Genomic DNA, 23,955 nt, shown 5'->3' on the forward strand with positions numbered 1-23,955 from the left:
CAGATCAACAATCTCATATGAATATAAACTGTGCAATTAACCATTGAAGGACAAGTTGTATAAAATTATATATGGAAACAAAATTACCCAGGATTAATAAAAGAAAAGAGGCCCAATGATACTTCATACAGTCATTCTGTCTATAGGGATTATATCAAGCAGAATGTAATTCATAGGATTTCCTACTCCTGTTATTTAGGAAGCTGCAACTCCTGAGTAGAAACATAATTGCATAATTGCCCTTTTTGTGCAACCAACTAAGTTTTTTATGTAGTTTGTATAGAAAAGAAAGTAGAAGAATGTAGCCTGCAATATACAACATAATCAAAGGAACTAATATTTGAGAGGATTTTGAAAAGAAGGTCTTGTGACAGAGAGAAACAGATGGTTTTTAAGGACAGGCAGATGGATAAAAGCAGGGATAAACAAAGCAAAATAATCTCTTCCTCCTTAGATTTCTTGTATTTTACTTGGTAGCACCCCTTCTGAGCTGACCAAACTCCACTTGTACAAGCAGAATATAATCCATATGAGTGAGTAACCTAGAGTCCCAGGACCTGTCTGCCAAAGTCCTAAAATTGTTTTTATATTCCCCTTGCCTTGAGGGCCCATAGCTGAGTCCCAGATCAATCCACATGAGAGTGTGGTTAAGTTAAATGGCTCTGGTTCTGCCCCATAAATTCTTGGCTTTCCATAGCAAAGGTTGGTGTTGTGGGAGTGTGGTGGATTAACTCAAACCTTCCCAGTTCCACTAGGGGTCTGACCCACAATGACATAATATCTTATTACCACTTAGGCTTAATTTTCCTTATTCAGAATATTATATTACTATGATTATTATAGTAATGCTGATTGTACTAAGTCTGAAGTGGTTTTCTGTAATTGTGTAGTATGCTGCTTACAGAAGATGTGACTCCTGATTGGCAGAGAGGAGCCTAGCAAGGAACTGCTGACATAAGTGAAGAAAGACCTGACTAGAGATTACTGGAGAATTTTTATAAGAGATGATCATGAGAGACAAGTCCAAGATCTCCTTAGATTTACAAATACATAGAAGATTCTAACATGTTGAACTTCCAGAATTTGTAATACAGGGAGAATTGCCTATGGGTGAGACTATTCTCTCTCTCCTAGTTTGATCCAAAGTCTCATCTCACTCTCAGGTGAAAATCTCATTCACTATTGCACGGTCTTTAATATATTTTAATCTTTATAACTTTTTCAGTTTGTTCTTTCCTTGGATACGTGGATTTGATATTTGCAATTTGTGATGATCTTTTATGCAATCAGCATTTGTTGAGAAGAAACTAAGCCAGTCCTCCTCAAGAGTAACTAGAGAAGCAGCTTTCTTTCCAAATCCAAGATCATAACTCTAGATTGGTTGTCTTGGAGAAGTAGCAGTTAATATGAAATTCTAGCCCAATATCCCAGCCCAGCCTAAGAGGAATTACTAGGGCCTACCTATCTCCTCTCTCCTCAAATAGTGTACTGACAGGGCCCTTGGCTTTTCTCCTTTCTGCAATAACAGGCCAAGCTTCAGATTGTATATTCCATGTCATGCATGTGCCATCTTTATGCATTTAGACAATACATGTGAACATACCTGTCTTATACTATTATATTATCATTATTTTTAAATAGTGTTCATATAGAAACAGTCATGGGACAAGTTCGGCATTCTACAGAACATCTCACAGGTAGATTAAATAAGTACTACTTGTAGTTGAATCCTCTGTAGGCTCAGTGAACCATCTTTAGCACACCTCTGGTAGGAGACAGGACCACAAGGATGCCATACATCTCATCCTGTTTCCACGTGATGATGTCCTCTGTTATGCCTCTGTCTTTTGAAAGACTTGTGTTCTATGTTGTTTGGAAATTATGATTATTTGGCATTGTGACATCTTAAAATATTGTTAAATTTATATGGATTAATGTTATGCCCAGGCAATTTGGACAATAGTTTGATTTGTGATGATAGTCTCATTCCAGTACAATGAATTAGTTGAGATCTGTAGGATATTTTGAAGTCAGTATTGTCAGTGATAAGTCTGTGAAAGGTACCAAGCTTTTGACATATAACGTCAGCCATGTCTTCCTAGGTATTTAGTAGGTAAAAATCTTTCGCAATTTGCAATAATATGTTACATGGTCTCCACTATTTCTTTACATATTTTACACCGATTTTCTAAGGAAAATCCTTCTGTTGATTCTGATGGCAATAACCTCATCGTGAATTGCTGTCACAAACCCATTTTCACAAATGAATCCGAATGGCAGTCAGTCGCCTGGCACAGGGGTTCAGGTGCATGACTCCCACTGAGGGCTCTTTGAGTCTGCTCTGGTATTTGCACTTTACACAGGCTCCATCAAAAGATAGGGCGCTCACAAATCCTCGGCATTCCTGTGTATGACTAACAAAGCCCAACGGCAAGAGACAGAAAGAGAAATTCCATTCAAAGTTACTGCAGACACTATCAAATATTTGGGAGTCTGCCTGCCAAAACAAACCCAGGGCCTATAGGAACACAGATATGAAACACTTCTCACACAAATAAAGTCAGATCTAATGAAATGGAATAACATGAGCTGCTCGTGGTTAGGCCGAGCTAATATAATAAAAATGACAATTTTACCTAAATTAATTTACTTATTCAGTGTCATACCAAACTACCAAAAAAATATTTTACAGAGCTGGATAAAATAATAACAAAATTCATCTGGAAGAACCAAAAGGCCTGAATATCAAGGGAATTAATGAAAAGAAATGCTAGGGAAGGTGGCCTGGCCATACCGTATATCAAAATGTACTATAAAGCAGCAGTCCTCAAAACTAGCTGGTACTGGCTAAGAAACACAGTAGTGGATCAGTAGAATAGGTTAGGTACACAAGACGCAGAAGTCACCAGCTATAGCAATCTACTCTTTGATAAACCCAAAGAATCCAGCTTTTAGGTTAAGAATTCACTATTTCACAAAAACTGCTGGGAATATTGGAAAATAGTATGGCAGAAACTGGACATAGACCCATATCTTATACCATATACCAAAATAAAGTCAAAATGGGTACATGATTTAGGAATAAAGGCTGATACTATAAGCAGTTTGAGAGAGCAAAGAATAGTTTACCTGTCAGATTTATGGGAAAGGGAAGAATTCATGACCCAACAAGACATAGAGAGCATTATAAAATGCAAAATGGATAATTTTGATTATGCTAAACTGAAAAGTTTTTGTATAAACAAAGCCAATGCAACAAAGATTAAGAGGGAAGCAGAAAATTGGGAGAAAATCTTTACAACCAATGTCTCTGATAAAGGCCTCATCTCTAAAATATACAGGGAACTGAGCCAAATTTATAGGAATAAAAGTCATTCCCCAATTGCAAAATGGTCAAAGATATGAACAGGCAGTTTTCAAAGGAATAAATTAAAGAATCTATAGGCATATGAAAAAATGCTCTAAATAACTATTGATTAGAGAAATGCAAATCAAAACAACTCTTAGGTACCACATCTCTCCTGTCAGATTGGCTAACATGACAAAACAGGAAAATGATAAATGCTGGAGAGGATGTGGGAAAATTGGAACATTAATACATTTGTTGGTGGAGTTGTGAACAGATCCAGCCGTTTTGGAGAGCAATATGGAACGATGCCCAAAGGGCCATAAAAATGTGCATATCCTTTGTCCCAACAATACCACTCCTAGGGCTATATCCCAAAGAGATCACACAAGTGGGAAAGGGACCTGTATGTACAAAAATATTTATAGCTGCTCTTTTTGTGGTGGCAAAGAATTGGAAATCAAGGGGATGCCCATCAATTGGGGAATGGCTGAACAAGTTGTGGTATATGAATGTAATGGAATACTCTTGTGCTATAAGAAATGGGGAAAATACGGACTTCATAATAACCTGGAAAGACCTACATGATCTGAGGCTGAGTGAGTGGAGCAGAACCAGGAGAACATTATACACAACCACAGACATATTGATTCTGTGATGACTAACTCTGATAGACTTGGCTCTTCTCAGCAATGCAAGGTTCAAAGACAACTCCAAAGGACTCATGATGGAGAGAGCTATTTATATCCAGAGAAAGAACTATGGATTCTGAATGCAAATTGAGGCAAACTGTTTGCTCTTTTTTTCTTTTCTCCTCTTTTTTGGGGGGTTTTGTTTCTTCTTTCTCATGATTGATTCCATTGGTCATAATTCTTCTTTGCAACTTCACTATTATGTAAATAAGTTTAATTCAAAGGTTTATGCAGAATCTATATCGGACTGCATGCTGTCTTGGGGGGAGAGGAGGGAAAGAAAGAAAATTTGAAACTCAAGAACATGTAAAACTAAGTGTTGTAAACTAAAAATAAAAAATCTAATTAAAAAAATTTTTAAAAAGAGGTATGACATTTTGGGGTGCACTGGATAAATCCAATGGTATATACCCATCATCAGCCTTGAAGAAATGAAGTCTGCTTATTACAAGATGTTTATTAGTATTTCTGCTATCTATGTTTTCAGACCATACAATCCAATTCTCATGATAGCACACAGTCCCAGACTAGAAGTCTAATCACTTTACATTGGGCCTTTTGTTACATTCACATACAACTGTTTATCCAAACTAATGATTACGCACATAGTTTCTTTTCTATTTTTACTTTGCAATTTTACATACTGTTGCTAGGAATATTTTAATGTAAAATATTGATATTTTTCCAACAGTAACCTTTTTTTAAAGTGAGATTGTTGGATATAAATGTATGAACATTTTTGTAACTTTTGTGATTACATGATTTCCTCTGTACTGCAAGATCACTAAATGCGGAGTCAGAGAATCTGGGTTAAAATCCTAGCTCTGGCACTTAATACTTGGGAAAGCTTTGGACAAATCACTTCACCTTTCTGGGCTTTAACCCCCTCATCTATAAAATGGGAGGGTTGGACTTAGGAGAATAAGGAAAAACACACTTTTTAAACAAATAACATGTGCAAAGCTAAGCACAGGGGATTCAATAGAAAGAAAGGCAAAATAGTAAAAAAGCAAAATGGGGAAATGAAGATGACAGAATTATAGTTTCTGTTCTCAATGAATTTGCATGCTACTCAGAAAAAAAGTAAAATACAAGGTAAGGCATTATGGGTAAAGATGGGGGAACCGGATGAGGTGTTCTACAAAAGAAAACATGAAGGAGATTCCTTTAAAAAAAAAACAACTTTGTTCAATCAGCAAAAGTCCACCTCACTCTCCCACCTAACACACTCCCAATTGAAAAATAAAGGAAAAAAAAACCCTGACACAAATATGTATAGTCAAGTAAAACTAATTCTTGTATTGGCCATATAAAAAAATGTATTTAAAGTGTCAGTCTGCATTCTTTATCCACCACTTCTCTATCAAGAGGTAAACAGCATTGTACACACTGTACTTTCCATAGTGATGTCATTTTGGTCTTCTTCAATTATAAGGGACAGCAACCAATGACTCGTTATGCCTAAATCATTAATCCTCTGGAATCATGCTTAGTCATTACATTGATCAGAGTTGCTGACTCTTTCAAAGTCATTTAATTTTACAGTATCTTAGAGTAAGATGTTGTCCTGCTTTTGCTTACCTCACTTTATGTCAGCTCATATAAAATCCCTGGTTTCTGTGAAACTATCCACTTCATTTCTCACTGCACAACAGTAGTCTACCACATCAATATACCGTAGCTTGCAATCTCTCAGATTCTAATTCTTTGCCACCACAAAAGAGCTGGTATATTTATGTACATCCTTAAAGTCTGATTTGCTAAGGGCTAATCTCTCCCTTAATCTACTGCCTAGTTTCCTCTTCTCCATTTTCATGTCTACATCCCAGTTCACTTCAACATATTTTTGTACCCAATTATGCGTGCATGTATTCTTCCCTCCTCCAACTAATTCATACATGAGGATCAAGTGTCTGCCACTCTCCCCTTTCTTCTTGTCTATATAGATTTCTACTTGTGCACCCCAATTATGAGATAATTTTCCCTAACCTTCCTTTCCCTACCTGCCCTAGTATATTCCCTCTACCATTCTCTATTTTAAGATCATGAAGATATAACAGAACCATTACCAGGCCTTCTGTTTATTGAGATTCCCTCTATGGCCCCTGATGATGATAGGTGTTCATCTCACCTTCTTAGAATGTAAACAGTTTAACCTTTATAGTCCCTTATGATTGTTCATTCATGTTTACCTTTTTATGTTTCTCTTGACTTTTGTGTTTGTACTTTAAAGTTTCTATGTAGCTTGAGTCTTTTCATTAGATATGTTTGAAAGTCCTCAATTTAATTTAAAGGTCAGTTTTCCCTTGTAAGACTATACTCAGTTTTCCTATATACATTATTCTTGGACATACCCCGCACCACCACCACCCACCCCTGGATCACTGCCTTGTCATACTGGAGGGATTTGCAGAGCTCAATGAAACTATGAGTTATGCTGTGCAGAGTTACCCAAGACAGACAGGTCAGGCTGTTTGAATCCAAACTTCACAAAACAAATCCCCTTAAAAAAAATTTGTTCTATAAAACTTGGACTCAGTCAAAAGGCCACACTCAAGGACCTAGAAGGCCACATGTGGCCTCAAGGCCGCAGATTCCCCACCCCTGCCCTGTACAGTAAGTTAAAACAAGAACTGGAGCTGACTATAGCTCGGATTATGAGCTTCTAATTGCAAAATTCAGATTTAAAGAAAGCCATGAGGCCTTATAGGTATGACCTAAACAACTTCCCTTATAAATATGAAGTGGTGTTGTTGAATAGATTTAAGAAATTAGATCTGGTAGATAAAAGTGCCTGAAGAACTATGGATAGTTTTGCAGTATAGTACACTTGCTCCTTGGAAAGAAAACTATGGCAGATGTGTACAGCATACTGAAATCAGAGCTGACAAAGGTCCATACAGTCAAAGCTATGGCTTTTCCAATAGCAATATTTAGTTGTGAGAGTTAGACTATAAGGAAAGCTGAGCACTGCAGATTGAATGACAACAAGCCTAATAGTGACAATTTTGCAATATTGCAACAGAAAAACATTCCAAAGAAAAAGGAGAGCAAGAAAGCAAAACAGCTGTCTGATGAGGCTTTACAAATAGCTGAGGAAATAAAAGTAAAAGGGAAAGGAAAAAGGAAAAAATATATCCAACTGAATGCAGAATTCCAAAGATTAAGGAGAAAGTTTTCTTGAATAAGCAATGCCAAGAAATAGAAGAAAACAAAAGAATGGGAAAGATAAAAGATCTCCTTCAAGAAAATTAAGAGATAACAAGGGAAAGTTTCATGCAAAAATGGGCATGATAAAAGAAAAAATGATAAGGACTTAAGAGAAGTAGAAGAAATTAAAAAGAGGTGGCAAGAATGCACCAACATCCATGGTATGGTTACTGATCTAGAGCCAGACATTCTAGATGATGAAATCAAGTGGACCTTAGAAAGCATTCCTAACAAGGCTAGTGGAGGTGATAGAATTCCAGCTGAGCTATTTAAAATCCTAAAAGATGATGGATATCAAAGTGCTGTACTCAATATTCCAGAATAATTGGAAAACACAACAGTGGCCATTGGATTGGAAAAGATCGATTTACATCCCAATCCTAAAGAAGGGCAATGCCAAGGAATGCTCAAATTACTGAACAACTGCACTCATTTCACATGTCAACAAGGTTTTGCTTATGATTCTGCAAGCTAGGCTTCAGCAATATGTGAACCAAGAATTACCAGAAGAGTAGACTGGTTTTCAAAGAGCTGAAGAGGAACTAGAGACCAAATTGCCAACATTTGCTGGATTATGCAGAAAGAAGGGCATTTCAGAAAAACATTTACTGCTGCTTCATTAGCTACACTAAAAGCTTTGACTGTGTGGATCACAACAAAATGTGGTAACTCCTCAAAGAGATGGGAGTACCAGATCATCTTGTCTTTTAGGGAACCTATATGCAAGCCAAGAATTAATAGAAAGGAACATGAAACAACTGATTAATTTACGATTGGAAAAGGAGTACAACAAGGCCACTGTCACCTTATTTAACTTATATGCAGAGCACATCATGCAAAATGCCAGGCTGGAAGAATCAAAAGCTGGAATTAGTGTTGCTAGGAAAAATATCAACAATCTCAGATATGCAGATGATACCACACTGAAGGCAGATAGTGAAGATGAATTAAGTCTCTTGATAAGGATGAAAGAGGAGAGTGTAACAGCTGGCTTGAAGCTTAACATCAAAAGATCTTGACAACTTTTCCCATCACTTCCTGGCAAATACAGGGAGAAGAAATGGAAGCCATTTTGGAAACTTAAAGATCACTGCAGATGGCAACTACAGCCATGAAATCAAAAGATACTTGCTCCTTGGAAGGAAAGCTATGGCAAATCTGTACAGCATACTAAAATCAGAGCTGACAAAAGTCCATATAGTCAAAGCTATGGTTTTTCCAATAGTAATATTTGGTTGTGAGAGTTAGACTATAAGGAAAGCTGAGCACTGCAGATTGAATTTTTATCCTGAAATTGTATTCCAAACTCTCTACTCCTTTATGACAGTAACAGCTAACTCATGTATCATCCTTAATGTGGCTCCTCAGTGGTAGAATTCCTTCTTTGTGACTGCTTGAAAGATTTTTTTCTTTGTCCTAAAAGCTGAATTTTGGCTGTAATGTTTCTGAGATTTTACATTTTGAGGTTTCTTTCTAGAAGTGGCCAATAGATTCTGTTTCAGCTTTGCCCTATGGTTCTAAGAGGCCTAGGAAGGTTTCTTTTATGATTTCTTGAAATATAATGTGGCTTTTTTGGTCATGACTGTGAGATATTCCAGTAACCCCTGAATTTTCTCTTCAGTTTTCCATGTCAGTTGTTTTTGCTATGAGATACCTTACATTTTTCAATTTTTAAAAATCTTTGTTTTAAAACTTTTAATATTTCCTGTTGCCTCATGAAGTCATTGGCTACCTATGGTCTTTTGAGTTTGTACTGATCTGATCAGCCACAGTCAGACACCCTATACCTTGACCCTAATATAGTGATGGCATTTTTGGTTCTCTTCAATTATGAGGGACAGTCGCCAATAACCCCTAATGTCTAAACCACGTATCCATTTTGACCTTATCTTGGTATATGGTATGAGATGTTGGTCTACGGCTAGTTTCTGCCACACTGCTTTCCAGTCTTCCCAGTTTTTGTCAAATAATGAGCTCTTACCCCAATAGCTTGGATTTTGAGATTTATCAAACACTAAGTTGCTATAGTCACTTACCTCCATATATTCTGTACCTAATCTAATCCACTGATCAGCCACTCTACTTATCAAGTACCAGATTGTTTTGATGATTACCACTTTGTAGTATAGTTTGAGATCTGGAACTGGTAAGCCACCTTCCTTTGTGATGCAAATATGGTGCTGATACCAATCAGGAAAGGCAAAAACAGAAAACTAAACCAATTACCTAATGAAAAATCCTTCATTTTCTCTTTGATCTGGGGGCTTTGGAATTTGGCTATAATATTCCTCGGAGATTTAGAAATTTCTTTCAGGATTCCTCCAGGTGGAGCCAAGATGGCAGCTGGAAAGCAGGGATTTGCGTGAGCTCCCCACCAAGTCCCTCCAAAAACCTATAAAAAATGGCTCTAAACAAATTCTAGAACTGCAGAACCCACAAAATAGCAGAGGGAAGTAGAGATCCAGCCCAGCACAGCCTGGATGGTCTCTGGATGAGGTCTATTGCACATGGAGTGCAGGGGAGCAGAGCTCAGTGTCGGAGGCAGCAGGACCAACCAGACCAGGAGCCGGGCAGGACAGGCCCTAGCACCCTGAATCAGTGAGCTGTGGCAGTTACCAGAATTCTCAACCCACAAACACCAAAGACAACAGAGAAGGTTAGTGGGAAAAGCTGCAGGGGACAGAATTCGAGGTTCAGCCACCGCCTCAGGGGTAGCGGGGGAGGTGCAGCTACAGAACTACAGCTGCAGTTACTTCCGGCCCCAGGCCCACGTGGTGGGAGGAATTAAGTGGCAGATCAGAGCAGGAGTGCAGAGCCTGCTGAAGATTAGCATCAGGTCCCAGTTGGTGGTTCTTGAGGAAGGAGGAGTGCTGGTGTGGTAGAGCTGGCTTTAAAAAAAAAAAAAAAGAAAGAAAGAAAGAGCTCTGAAATCAATGGCGCATCCCCTCAAGCTTGGAACAAAGTACTCTTTGCTCTACAAGCAGTCATACCCCAACGAAAATCTCAAAGGTCAAGTAAGTTGGCTGGGAACATGGCCAGGCAGCGAAAATATACCCAGATTCAGTCTCAGACTTTGGAATCCTTGTTTGGTGACAAAGAAGACCAAAACATATGGCCTGAAGAAGTCAACAAAGTCCAAGAGCCTACACCAAAAGCCTCCAAGAAAAACATGAACTGGTCTCAGGCCATGGAAGAGCTCAAAAAGGATTTGAAAAAGCAAGTTAGAGAAGTAGAGGAAAAATTGGCAAAAGAAATGAGAAGGATGCGAGAAAGCCATGAAAAACAAGTCAATGACTTGCTAAAGGAGACCCAAAAAAATACTGAAAAAAATATTGAAGAAAACAACACTTTAAAAAATAGACTAACTCAAATGTCAAAAGAGCTCCAAAAAGCCAATGAGGAGAAGAATGCCTTGAAAGGCAGAATTAGCCAAATAGAAAAGGAGGTCCAAAGGACCACTGAAGAAAATACTACCTTAAAAATTAGATTGGAGCAAGTGGAAGCTAGTGACTTGATGAGAAATCAAGATATTATAAAACAGAACCAAAGGAATGAAAAAATGGAAGACAATGTCAAATATCTCATTGGAAAAACCACTGACCTAGAAAATAGATCCAGGAGAGATAATTTAAAAATTATTGGACTACCTGAAAGCCATGATCAAAAAAATAGCCTAGATATCATCTCTCAAGAAATTATCAAGGAGAACTGCCCTGATATTCTAGAGCCAGAGGGTAAAATAGAAATTGAAAGAATCCACCAATCGCCTCCTCAAATAGATCCCAAAAAGAAAACTCCTAGGAACATCGCCAAATTCTAGAGCTCCCAGGTCAAGGAGAAAATACTGCAAGCAGCCAGAAAGAAACAATTTGAATATTCTGGAAAAACAATCAGGATAACACAGGATCTGGCAGCTTCTACATTAAGAGATCGAAGGGCTTGGAATACGATATTCCGGAGGTCAGTGGAGCTAGGATTAAAACCAAGAATCACCTACCCAGCAAAACTGTGTATCATGCTCCAAGGCAAAATATGGACTTTCAATAAAATAGAGGACTTTCAAGCTTTCTCAGTGAAAAGACCAGAACTGAATAGAAAATATGACTTTCAAACACAAGAATCAAGAGAAGCATGAAAAGGTAATCAAGAAAAAGAACAAGAAAAAGAAATTGCAAGGGACTTACTAAAGTTGAACTGTTTTGTTTACATTCCTACATGGAAAGATGATGTGTATGATTCATGAGACCTCAGTATTAGGGTAGCTGAAGGGAATATGCATATATGTATATAAGTTTATGTATATATATATATATATATATATATATAAGCAAATGTGTATGTATGTATATATCTATGTGTATATATATTTATATATATATATATATATAGAGAGAGAGAGAGAGAGAGAGAGCGCGGACACAGGGTGAGTTGAAGATGAAGGGAAGATATCTAAAAGAAATAAAATCAAATTAAGGGATGAGAGAGGAACATATTGAGAAAGGGAGATAGGGAGAGACAGAATGGGGTGGATTATCTCACATAAAGGTGGCAAGAGGAAGCAGTTCTGTGGGAGGAGGGGAGAGGGCAGGTGAGGGGGGAATGAGTGAATCTTGTTCTCATCAGATTGGGCCTGAGGAGAGAATAGAGAGAATACCATACATACCCAATTGGGTATCTTACCCCACAGGAAAGAAGAGGGAAGAAGATAAAAAAAGGGGGGGGGGAATGATGGAGGGGAGGGCAGATGGGGGTGGAGGTAATCAAAAACAAACTCTTTGGAAAGGGGACAGGGTCAAGGGAGAAAATTCAATAAAGGGGGATGGGTTGGGAAGGATCAAAATATAGTTAGTCTTTCACAACATGAGTATTGTGGAAGGGTTATACATAATGATACACATGTGGTCTATGTTGAATTGCTTGACTTCTTGTGGAGGGTGTGTGGGAAGGGAGGAAGGGAGAGAATTTGGAACTCAAAGTTTTTAAAAACAGATATTCAAAAACAAAAAAAAAATTTTTTTGCATGCAACTAGAAAATAAGATACACAGGCAATGGGGAGTAGAAATTTAGCTTGCCCTACAAGAGGGGAAGGGAAAGGGGGACGGGAGGGGAGTGGGGTGACAGAAGGGAGGGCTGACTGGGGAACAGGGCAACCAGAATACACGCCATCTTGGAGTGGGGGGGGAGGGTAGAAATGGGGAGAAAATTTGTAATTCAAACTCTTGTGAAAACCAATGCTGAAAACTAAATATGTTAAATAAATAAATTTAATTTAAAAAAAAAAAGAAAAAGAAAATGAAGGACAAACACAACAAGCCCTATGAACAGAATATACTTCTTTCTCACTTTTACTTTTAGAGTTCCTTTGTCCTTCAAAGCTCAGTTACAACACAAACACTATCTCTGCCTCCATGCCCCACAGCTATTTACTAGTCCTTCATTCCTTCTGAAATTACTTGGTATTTGCATGGTAAAGGATTTTTAAAAATATATTAGAAAATATGGCTTGAGATCAAGAAAACAAAGGCATGTCAACTATGCAGGAGCCTCAAACCTCTGTATCATGAATATCATAAGAAAATAATAAAGAGATACTAGGCAATTTGAGGACAACCCTGAGTGGTCCATTGGTACTCTCCTAACAAAATGATGGCAGCAGGGAAATGGAATGTTGCATATGCTGAAAGAAACAGCTTCCACTTTTGGCTTCTTGTCTATGATTCCCCTATAGAGCAAGTAGTGTGTTTTCAGCTCTGTGACTGGCCCCACATAAAGGGTAGACTCAGCTTGCTGTGCCTAGACTCTTGATGCCCATTTCCATTTTGAGTGCTTTTTTAGTTTGAGTGTCATTGTCTCAGTAGATTTGACCAGGAGTTTCAAATTAAGTTAGTGAGTTCTGTTCTTTTAATGCACATTTATAAGGGTTGTTTTTTTGTCTATTTTGTTTTGGAGTTTGTTTTTTTAATGTTTAGTCCTTGTGAACTTGTCCAACCATTCTGGAAAGCAGTTTGGGAACAATTCCCAAAAAGCTATTACACAAAACTTGGCCTGGATGTCTGCTCAATTAAGCCAAATTATTCCAAGAGCATTTAGGCATAAAAGTGGAAGAATAGAAAAAAAAATGAAAAGGGATGTCAAGATTTCTGTGACGCTATATTTCTATAATACACATGAGTATATAGATGGCACAGTAGATAGAGCAGTAGATGTTGAGTGCCCATGGACATTCAAACCCCTACCATCCAGATCAGAGTGTTCCAGTAAGAAAACCAACCTCAGTAATAAATTTATATGCTCCAAATACCTTTACATACAAATTCATAAAGGAAAAATCCAAGTTTCAAGGAGATATAGACAGTAACACCACAGTGACAGGAAACTCCAACATCTTGGCCACAAGTCTCTTTTTATTACCTGATGTGGTAAATGGGATAGTAAAAAGATACTTATGGCCAAGATGGTGGAGTGAATAGAAGTAAAAAAAAGGCTGTGTCCTACACAACTACTCCTAAAAGTTTTTTTTTTTAAGTATGAGATTGAATGATTAGGAAATAAACAAAATTGAAAAGCTTCATCCAGTTGAGGTTGGCAAAGGGGGAACACCCTGAAGCCTGTGAACACTAGAGGAGGTGACCTAGACAAAAAAGCTAGATTTTGGAACCTTGCCAATTCTTACAATCCTGAAGCCCCAGGGTGGTTAAGCAATGAGGTCAGAAGACTAGAAAGTTAGAAGCAATAATTGCCTCGGTATTTAAGTACCTGCCAACCAGAGGATTAGAGTGCTTCAGTGAGCAAACCAACCTCAATAATAAACTTATGTGCTCCAAATGCCTTTGCATCCAAATTCATAAGCAAACATTATTTAAGCTTCAAGAAGATACAGACAGTAAGACCACTGTGACAGGAGACTTCAATATACCTCTATCAGTTTTGGATAAGTCTAACAGAAAGATAAACAAGAGGGAAAATATGGAACTGAATAACATTCTGAAGAAACTAGAGTCAAAAGACTTACGGTATCTTCTAAATGGGTCAGCAAAAGAATATGCATATTCCTTTGTACCACATGGAACTTTTACAAAAACTGACCATGTAAAAGGGCACAGAGATATTACAAACAAATATTAAAAAGCAGAAATAATCAGTACATGCTTTGCAGACCGTAATGCAATAAGAATAAAAATTGGTTCAGGTTCCAAACAAAAGATACACACCCAAATGAAGACAACAATAAATTCTTAAATAATGAGTAGGTCAAAGAATAAATCACATAAATAATAGCTATGTAAAAGAAAATGATAATGATAAAACAACATGCCAAAATTTCTGGGATGCAATGGGAGCAGTCCTTGGGGAAAAAATCCTTACAATTATACATTATTATTACATTACTATCTGAGTATAATCCTATAAGAGAAAACAGACCTTTAATGAAAAAAAGAAATTTCAAAGATTTCTGATGAAAATGCCAGAGCTGAACAGAATCTTTAAAATACAAACAAGAAAATCAAGAGAAACCTAGAAAGGTAAATACATTAGAGAAAATAGAAGGAATTGTAGAAGAGGAAATGTTTATAATCTAATAGGTGAAAAGAAACAAGAGAACTCAAAATCTTCAAGCAGCATAGAGAAAAATAAAAGACAAAGCAAAGGCCCCAGAGTGATACTGTTCTGTTCTGGTGATCTTGAGTGGAAAGAAAAAAAAAAGATAGGAAAGGGAATAAGGGAAGAATGAAGGAGAAAAGGGGTGGAATTTACTATTTTACATAATAAGTGAAAACGAGACATGGAAAAAAGAGTACAAGAGCAAAAGTCACATAAACCTAACTTTCATCTGAACTAGGCAAGGGAGGATTGAACACATACTACTACAAAGAATTTGATATAGAAAAATGTCAAACTTAATAGGGATCACACAAGAACATGAAAAAGGGAAAGGCTTTGAGAAGGGCAGAAAAATTTAAATATTAAACATAAGGAAAGCAATGTCCAACTTTGGGGAGTGAATTGTGAAGAGGGAGTTAAAGGGAAAGAAATAAAAAACAAAAATATGAGATTGGGTTCTGGCTAAAGGGAAGAAAAGAGTGGCAGCAGAATGGAAACATACTGCGTAGCAGTACTTAGTATTTTATTTATACATACATACATATATATACACAGATGTGTGTGTATATATATATATATGTGTGTGTGTGTGTATATGTATGTATGTATACTAATTTTGTAAAGCAGGGAGACAGGAGACAAAGAGAGAAAGAAGTATAAGGGGAAAGAATAGACAGAAATACACAATTAACAATCATTATAATGAATGTTAATGGGATGAACCCACTTATAAAATGGGAAAAGATAACCAAAATGAGTTAGAACCAGAGTCCAACAATGTTTCTTACAAAACTCTCTTATAACAGAAAGATTCAAAAAAGGTAGGAATCATGCTATCAGAAAAAAAATAATAAAACTAAACATGATTAAAAGAGAAAAGTAGGGAAACTGCACTGTGACTAAATGCATCATATGCACCAAATGACATGGTATAAAATTCTTAATATAAAGTTAATCAATTTACAGGAATCATCAATAAACCTAGAGTACCTGAAAACCTCAATGTACTTCTTAAAGACTTGAAAAAAAACTAAACGTATTATGGGATTAAAAACCTAACATTCAGAAAACCAGAAATATGAAAAGCATCCTTTACTGAAAACAGTACAATAAAATTATATTTAATAAAAGCTTTTTGAAGAAAACATTAAAATTAAATTTTAAAAATATGTAATTGTAAGGAATTCCTGGGTCAAAGGGAAAAATAGGAACAACAGTAAATTATATTAAAAATGACAATAACGAGACAACATAAAATCTGGCAGACGAAGCCAAAGCAGTGCTGATTTGAAATCTCAAAACACTTTCATCAACAAAAAAGAAAAAGATCAACAAATTGGGCAGGCACTTGCTCTGTTTTGTTTACTAAAAGACTGGGTTTTTTGAAGAAAGTTGACAGCACAGTAGAAGTGTTGGATTTGGGGGAGGAGGTCAGGAAATCTGAGTTCCCTGACCCAGCTCTGCCACTGACTGGCTTAGGCTTAGACCACGAACCTCCCTAAGTATCAGTTTCCTCATGTACAAAATGAGAACGCTTCGAGTTCCAGAATTTATAATCGACCTATACAGCCTCCAAATAGGAGTAGACTTAAAGGTCCTTAGAACCTAAATTCTCCCTTCCTTAGCCAAGAAGGAGGGGAAGTTATCTCCCCTTGGACCACCCCCACCCCATTCCACATCCCTGTGTACAGGAACCCTTAGAAGGACCAGAGCCGTTCTACATTACACTTTCTCTGATAGGGAAACTGTGATCTATGAACTACGAAGGACAAAAAAAAAACACATTTTAAAAACCAAACTAAATAATGAAGTAGGAAATTGGGACACTAATGCATTGTTGATGGAGCTGAGAACTGATCCAACCATTCTGGAAAGGCATTTGGATCTATGCCCAAAGGGCAACCAAACTGTGAATACCCTTTTTGATCCAGCAATACCACTACTAGATCTGTATCCCAAAGAGATCATAAAAAAGTGAAAAAGACCTACAGGTGCAAAACTATTTATAGCAGCCCTATTCGTGGTGGCAAAATATTGGAAATTGAGGGGATGCCCATCAGTTGGGGAATGGCTGAACAAGCTGTGGTATATGACTGTAATGTAATACTAGAGTACAGTAAGAAATGATGAACAAGCAGATTTCAGAAAGATTTGTACAAACTGATGCGAAGTGAAATGAGCACAACCAGGAAAACATTGCACATAACATCAGCAACATCTTGTGAAAATCAACTATGAATGACTCAGCTCTTCTCAACAACACAATGATCCAAGAGAAGTACCTCACTTGTCCCCAGATGTGGATTCCAAACTAGCGCCATCTCAAGAGACATTGACACAGCAGCCTAGTTCATTGGGGCTGGGGCTGCCACTGTAAGGGTGGCCGGCTCTGGAGCTGGGATTGGGACTGTGTTTGGAAGTCTTATCATTGGTTATGCCAGGAATCCTTCCCTGAAGCAACAGCTCTTTTCCTGCGCTATCCTGGGCTTTGCCCTATCTGAGCCCATGGGGCTCTTTTGCCTGATGGTGGCCTTCCTCATCCTCTTCCCCACGTGATGGAGCCATTTCTATCCCCCAACGTTTCTGAATGTTCCTCCTCATCCTGATCCTTCCATGTCTCTTTTCAGCCTGTGTATATCTCCCCCTCAATCTTACCAGGCAGCCCTGGGGAAAGCCATGGGCTCAGGGTTTGACAGAGGAAAGATAAATAAATACTGTATTAATAAGCTGGGGAAAAAAGACTAGAAAGGTGGGAGGGGGCTAGGTTATGAAGGGCTTTGAATGCTTTGAACTGAACATTTTATATTTGTACCTGGTGGCAATAGGAAGACACTGGAGTTTATTGGGGGTTGGGGGGGGATTACATGATCAGACCTGCATTTTAAGAAAATTACTTTTTAGTGGTTGAATCGAGAATGGATTGGATTTGAGGGACAGACCCACCATCAGACTATTGCAGGATTCAAGGCATGAGGAGGTAATGAGGGCCTGCACTAGAGTATTGGCAGGGTCAGAAAGAAGGGAGTGATTTCAAGAGACATTACAAAGAGGAAATTGACAGGCCTTTGGCACCATCTTGGATATGATTGGTGAGAGAGAGTGAGCAATCCAGAATGACTCCTACATTGGGAGCCTGATGGACAAGAAGGGTGGTATTGCCCTTTACAGTAATAGGGAAGATAGGAGTGGGACAGGGTTTAGGGGGAAAGGTAATGAGTTCTGTTTTATATATGTTGAGTTTAAGATGTCTATTGGACATCCAGTTCAAGATATCTAAAAGGCGGTTGGAGATGCAACACTGGAGGTCAGTAGAGAAATTGAGGCACCATAGCTAGATTTGAGGATCATCAACATAAAGATGGTAATTAAATGAAATCACCAAGTGTGAGGGAGAAGAGAGAAGAGGATATAGACAGAACCCTGAGAGATGCTTATGATTAGAAGTCATGATCTAGAAGAAGGTGCGGCAAAGGAGACAGAAAAGTAGTAATCAGATGGTAGGATGAAAACCGGGAAAGAATAGTGTCCAAAAAACCTGTTTTGGGACACAGGACAATGGAAAAGGAGAATCCACAGGACCAACACAACAAGGCAGTGGCAGAAATTGCCTAGAGAAAAGAGAGAGACCTGACAGTTACGTGCATGGAATCTTCCTCATTAGAATGTGAGATCCCTTGCAGGTGGGAATAGTTTTGCCTTTGTTTACATCCTCACCACTTAGCACAATATCTGGCACATAGTAAGGGCTTAATAAATACTTATTAGAAAACTCACTGCCTATGAATATGTCCAAGCTCTTTTGGCTTCCTCATCATTGTGGATTCTTTAAATCATTTAAACTTCCATAAGAAATGGTGACACTCCACATCAATGTCTTTTTATCTAGTTCCCACTTTTTGACACTGGTCATTTGTTTAAGTCAGTCAAGTTAGTTATGTTTTATTGTATGTTGTATCTTCTCATTTTTATTTTTTCATGTACTTTAGTGTTTTTTATATTTTTTTACATTCCTGGTGCAGGCTTTCATCACCTCATACCTGGACTATTGAAATATCCTTCTTGTTGGTCTCCATGACTCAAGTCTCTACCCCTCTCAACTATTCTTTTCTCAGCCATTGAAGTGACTTTCCAAAAGAACATATCTGACCATGACACCCCCACTACACATTAAATTCAAATATAAAATGCTCTGTTCAGTATTGAACATCCTTCACAACCTGTATCTTTCCTAACTACGTAGTCTTCTCAACGTACTCTGCAATCCAGTGGCACTGGCCTTCTTACTTTTCATGGCACAAAGACATGTTTAGAATTTGTGCCTCTTCACTGGCTATCCCCCATGCCTAGAATGGTCTTCCTCCTTGCCTTTACTCCCTGGACTCTTTCAAGACTCAGACAAAATCCCACCTTCTAAAGAGGTCCCCCTACCGCCATTGCTAGAGCCTGCCCTCTGAAATGTTCTTCTAATTACTCTTATATGTAGATAGATATTTTCATTTGGTCTTCCCTCTTTAGAATGTGAGGTCTTTGGGGACAGAAATACTGTTTTTGCCTTTCTTCCAGTTCCTAGCACAATTTCTGGAACACAATGAGCATTTTATAAATAATTGTTGACAGATTCACCATATTCAATGACTTGATGCTCTTCATGGAGGAAGTATTCATAACATATGACTTCTTACTAGGAGATAAACCTTTGGAATATTCTATTTCTTAATCCTATACTGTATTCCCAAGCATAGTTTTTGCTGTCCTCTCTGTGTCCATCATCTCATTAAGGTTGCCAAATACTAAATGTTAACAGTTTGAGGGATGTTCAACTCTATTCAACAAATATATACTGTATGTAAGGTAGTCCTTAAGCACTGGAAATACAAAAAATAAAAAGACAAGTCTCTTCTCCCTAGGAGCTTACATTTTATTTATATTCTTGTCAAATTGTTTATAGAATTTCTTTAGAATAGTTGGTGGTGCATAAGAAGCAATTATTTTAAGAGTGGTCTATTTGCTTAGACCCATCTTGAGCATGCAACAAGACAAAGTAACCAGTCTTCCATGGGACAATGTTTCTTGTCCTTTGGCATATGATAAAAACTACTCTACAACTTCTGTATTCATGTCCCCAAGAAAAGCCTGTAAGTCATTCTTCTAGTTCACTGTAATCTCATTTTCTAGTGATCCTATAATCCTAAGATGTCAATATGGATGTTTCAGTTTCTCTAGTAATGTAAAAACTCACTGATGTTTGAACAAATATTATACTTTAGGAATACTAATTGTTGATTTAATGTTTGTAGATGGAATAAGAATTCTCTGATTCTTAGTATCATGTATCCCCTCTCTCATCATCATTGTGGAAACAGAATGAGGGGGAGGGGTCATAGGACTAAGAGTTGTTTTCTCTTTTTAATCTGCTTCATAGGTCTCCATGATCTAAAAGTTCATCACCTAGTGATCAATATTCTGTTGATTAGCCTTTCTCTGTTGTCATTCAGTTGTTCAGTCACGTCCAACTCTTCGTGACCCCATGGACCATTTATTCCATGGGGTTTTCTTAGCAAAGTGGTTTGCCATTTCTTTCCCCAGTGGATCACCATTTTTTTGGTCAGAGTTCTCTACCATGACCGTCTGTTTTGGGTAACCCTACATGGCATAGCTCATAGTTTCACTGACCTATGCAAGCCCCTCAACTACAAGGCAGTTGTCCAGAAGAGGCCTTTTTAGACAAATAGGGGTTGAGGGACTTGCCAAAACCACAGAGCTAATAACTGTCTGAGGCTGCATTTGAACTCAGGTCTTCCTTCTCCAGGGCCAGCACTCTGTCTGTTGAGCCACCTACCTACTTATAAACCTTCCTCTTCTTAGTCACTTGGTCCTCCACCTTTCTGAAATGACTAACACCACTGGATGGCCTTTATGCTCTTACAGATTGTAGTAGAATGCATCAGAGTTTGTTTTGTTGTGATAACTTTTAAGAATGCAAAATAAGCCCCTACCACAAGAAGGCATCTGAGTAGAACTTTTGATCTTAAAATAAGAATAGCTAATGGGCCTATGATTTCATTCACATAAGGAACTACAATTATGAGAACAGTACTTCTACCAGTGCAGACTGGCACCTTTTTGCCATTTATAATCTTACAGAATTGCTTAGAGTATATCTGATGTTTTATATAATGTATTATGTATGATTTACAAAGTGTTTTTAGATAGTATCTCATTTGATGCTCACTCATGACAACTCTTTAAGGAAAATGGTGTAGGTGTTACCACCATTTAAACATGAAGAAAAGGAGAAATGATTTTTCCAAGGCGACAAAGCTATTAGTCAACCTGGGATTTGAACTCAAGACTTTGAAGTCTCTTTTCTGCCTCCCATTAGCTATTCAGAGTCCATGACAAGAGGGCATTGCCATAAGGTAAACACTTTGGTTTTATGTACCAGAACTTTTAAATTATACCACTACATATAAACAAAATTTATTTTAGATACTAACCAGGCTTTGCTAAATGCCCATCTTCATAACTTCCCCATGACAAGAAAGACATTCTCTTGCAATCTGGAGGTAAGTAGTGAGTATTACAATGACAGGAGTTGAAATTATTGCAACGCTAAAAAGAAAGAAATTAGTGCAATTGGTTATTATGCTAAAATGTTTTTTGAAAAGGAGACATCATATTATTCATCACATTTATTAATTCTTGAAACATGAAGAAATTCTTAAATCTTTAAATTAACCTCAAGTTTTTCATCACAATCAAGCAAGGTCTTAGTATGAGAAAGGAGGGCATCAAAAAGTGGTGGAAAAGGTTAAGAGGAAACTATTCACTTCTTTTGATCCAAACCTTTAATCAAAGTACATTCAAATAGCAGGATTATTTCTGAGTGCCTACCTTACATGACCACATTAGTTAAATCCCTATGTTGTGACTATTCATCATCTTCATACCATTAAGACTTCTAAGGCTATATATTATATTCATCCTTATTAAGGAGGAATACACCCTTCTGTGGGAATAAGCAACAAAACACAACCTTAACCATTTATACCACCCCTCAATTCCTCTTCTGCAGAGGTAGTGGTAGAATAAGAAAGCAGGAGTATGCTCTGCCTAGAGCAGCAATGTGCTGTGCATTAGAAATGCTCATCAAAAGAACCTAAGAACAGAGGAAACTAGGACAGGGCAGCAGTGGAAGCTGAGACAGTTTTGAGGTCTGGCCTTAGGGGATCCACCACCAAAAGGAAAGGAGAAAGAAACTGAGTGATAAGAAAATAAGGGCAACAGACTGAAATTACCAAAGATTTTAGCAGGAAAGAAACTCACTTTGAAGTGCTGAAGACAAGAAAAAAAACCAATAGAAAAGAGATTCTGTATCATTATGAATGAATTTAATGAATTTAAACATCTCAATAAATATTGTAACACAAAGGAAAATAAATGACCACCTAAAGGGGCAGAGGAGCTTGTAGATTACCAACAGAACATGGAACCAGAGAAGTATGTTCCCAAACGATTCAGGAGAGAAATAAGAATTGTGAATTAAGAATTTGTGGCCTTCACAGCAGAAATAATAGGCAGAATAGGAACACTGAATTCTACAGTTTCACATCTAACCAAAGAAATGAAATAGAGAACTGACTGGAAATTCAAATACATAGAAGTGAAGGTCAATACAGAAGAAAGGAAAAAATGTTTTAAAACATATGAAAAAACAAAACATATTGATCTCAAAGACAAATTAGATAGAGACTCCTTAAGTAACAATCATAGGTCTCCCAGAAGAGCTTAACAAATCAAAAAATCTGAACATCATAATGGTGAGGAAAAAATGATTATTTTCTTGTTATGTTAATAACCAATTATATTAGAGGATCCAAAGATCCACCTTTTGCTTGCTCACTGAAAGCCCAGTTTTTCAAGAACATTTCTGACCTTGCCCCAAAATTCACCCCACCCAGACCATCTTCTCTAGGTAAATTCCTACTGTAACCCCACCACTGTTCGGCTCAGGTAGGACTCGGTGGAGAACAGATTCTTTTGTATAGGTTGCTGGAGGCAGAATAATCTGGGAGAGTGCTGACATAATCAAAGTCACATCCCCCAGCCTCTCATTAGAAAAAGCCTACTTGAATTACATATATCTCCTTTTTAAATGCTTTTTAGACACACTTCTAATCCAAGCAAAATCTTTTTTCCCTGTATTACTAGAGGGAGATACTTCTGTTGCCTCCTAAATACAGGCATTACAAATCAGGATGCAGGAACTCCTGCTCAAGATAAACTCAAGCCATCTCTTAGACATCCAGTGAGATTAATAGAGATTTAATTCTTTAGCAAAGGCAGTCTTGCAGAATTCCTTGGCCTTCATGACCCCAGGCCTGGTTCTCTATCCACTATATCATCTTGTTGCCCCCCCAGAGAGAGAGAGAGAGAGAGGAAGAGAGAGAGAGAGAGAGAGAGAGAGAGAGAGAGAGAGAGAGAGAGAGAGAGAGAGAGGAAGAGAGAGAGAGAGAGAGAGAGAGAGAGAGAGAGAGAGAGAGAGAGAGAGAGAGAGAGATGAGAGGACACTCCCAACTCATGCTTTCATGGAGGTGAGAGGTCCACCAGTTGTTGCACATGGCACATACTTTCAGACTTTATCAATGTATTCATCAATTGTGCTAATTTTTTCCTCTTCATTTTCCTTTTCTTTTGTCCCTGAAAAATATTATCTGTTATATGAGATGGTTTTCTGGGAGGAAAGGGAGAGGGATACTGGGGAAAACTATGAGGACAGAAAAAAACAGAAGCCATTAGTAAAATAAGAAAAAAAACCATTATATGCTCCAAATACCTTAGCATCTAAATTATTAAAGAAAAAATTAACTAAATTAAAGAATATATAGTAAAACAATAATAGCAGGAGACTTTAATGTCTCTATCTCAATTTTGGACAAATCTAACAAAGATTTTTTTTAAAAAGAAAAGTATATAATTGAGTAAATTCCTGGAAAAATTAGAGTGAAAAGACTAATGGCATCTTCTAAATGGGACTGCTAAAGTATATGTATACATACAACACACACACATATACTCTTCGTGGATGTGTGTGTATATATGTA

At 37.6% G+C, this 23,955-nt stretch overlaps 1 protein-coding gene across 1 annotated transcript in view; it reads right to left on the reverse strand.

The window, feature by feature from the left end:
- LOC118842520 (disintegrin and metalloproteinase domain-containing protein 18-like) overlaps window positions 1-23,955 on the reverse strand; it is a 99,406-nt gene that overhangs the window by 1,574 nt on the left and 73,877 nt on the right. Inside the window, exon 18 of the mRNA XM_036749998.1 lies at window positions 21,349-21,463. Within this exon, the coding sequence (XP_036605893.1) occupies window positions 21,349-21,463 (115 nt within the window). The remainder of the gene's footprint in view (window positions 1-21,348; window positions 21,464-23,955) is intronic.

Source organism: Trichosurus vulpecula, chromosome 3, assembly GCF_011100635.1.
Source record: "Trichosurus vulpecula isolate mTriVul1 chromosome 3, mTriVul1.pri, whole genome shotgun sequence".
Taxonomy (NCBI): domain Eukaryota; kingdom Metazoa; phylum Chordata; class Mammalia; order Diprotodontia; family Phalangeridae; genus Trichosurus; species Trichosurus vulpecula.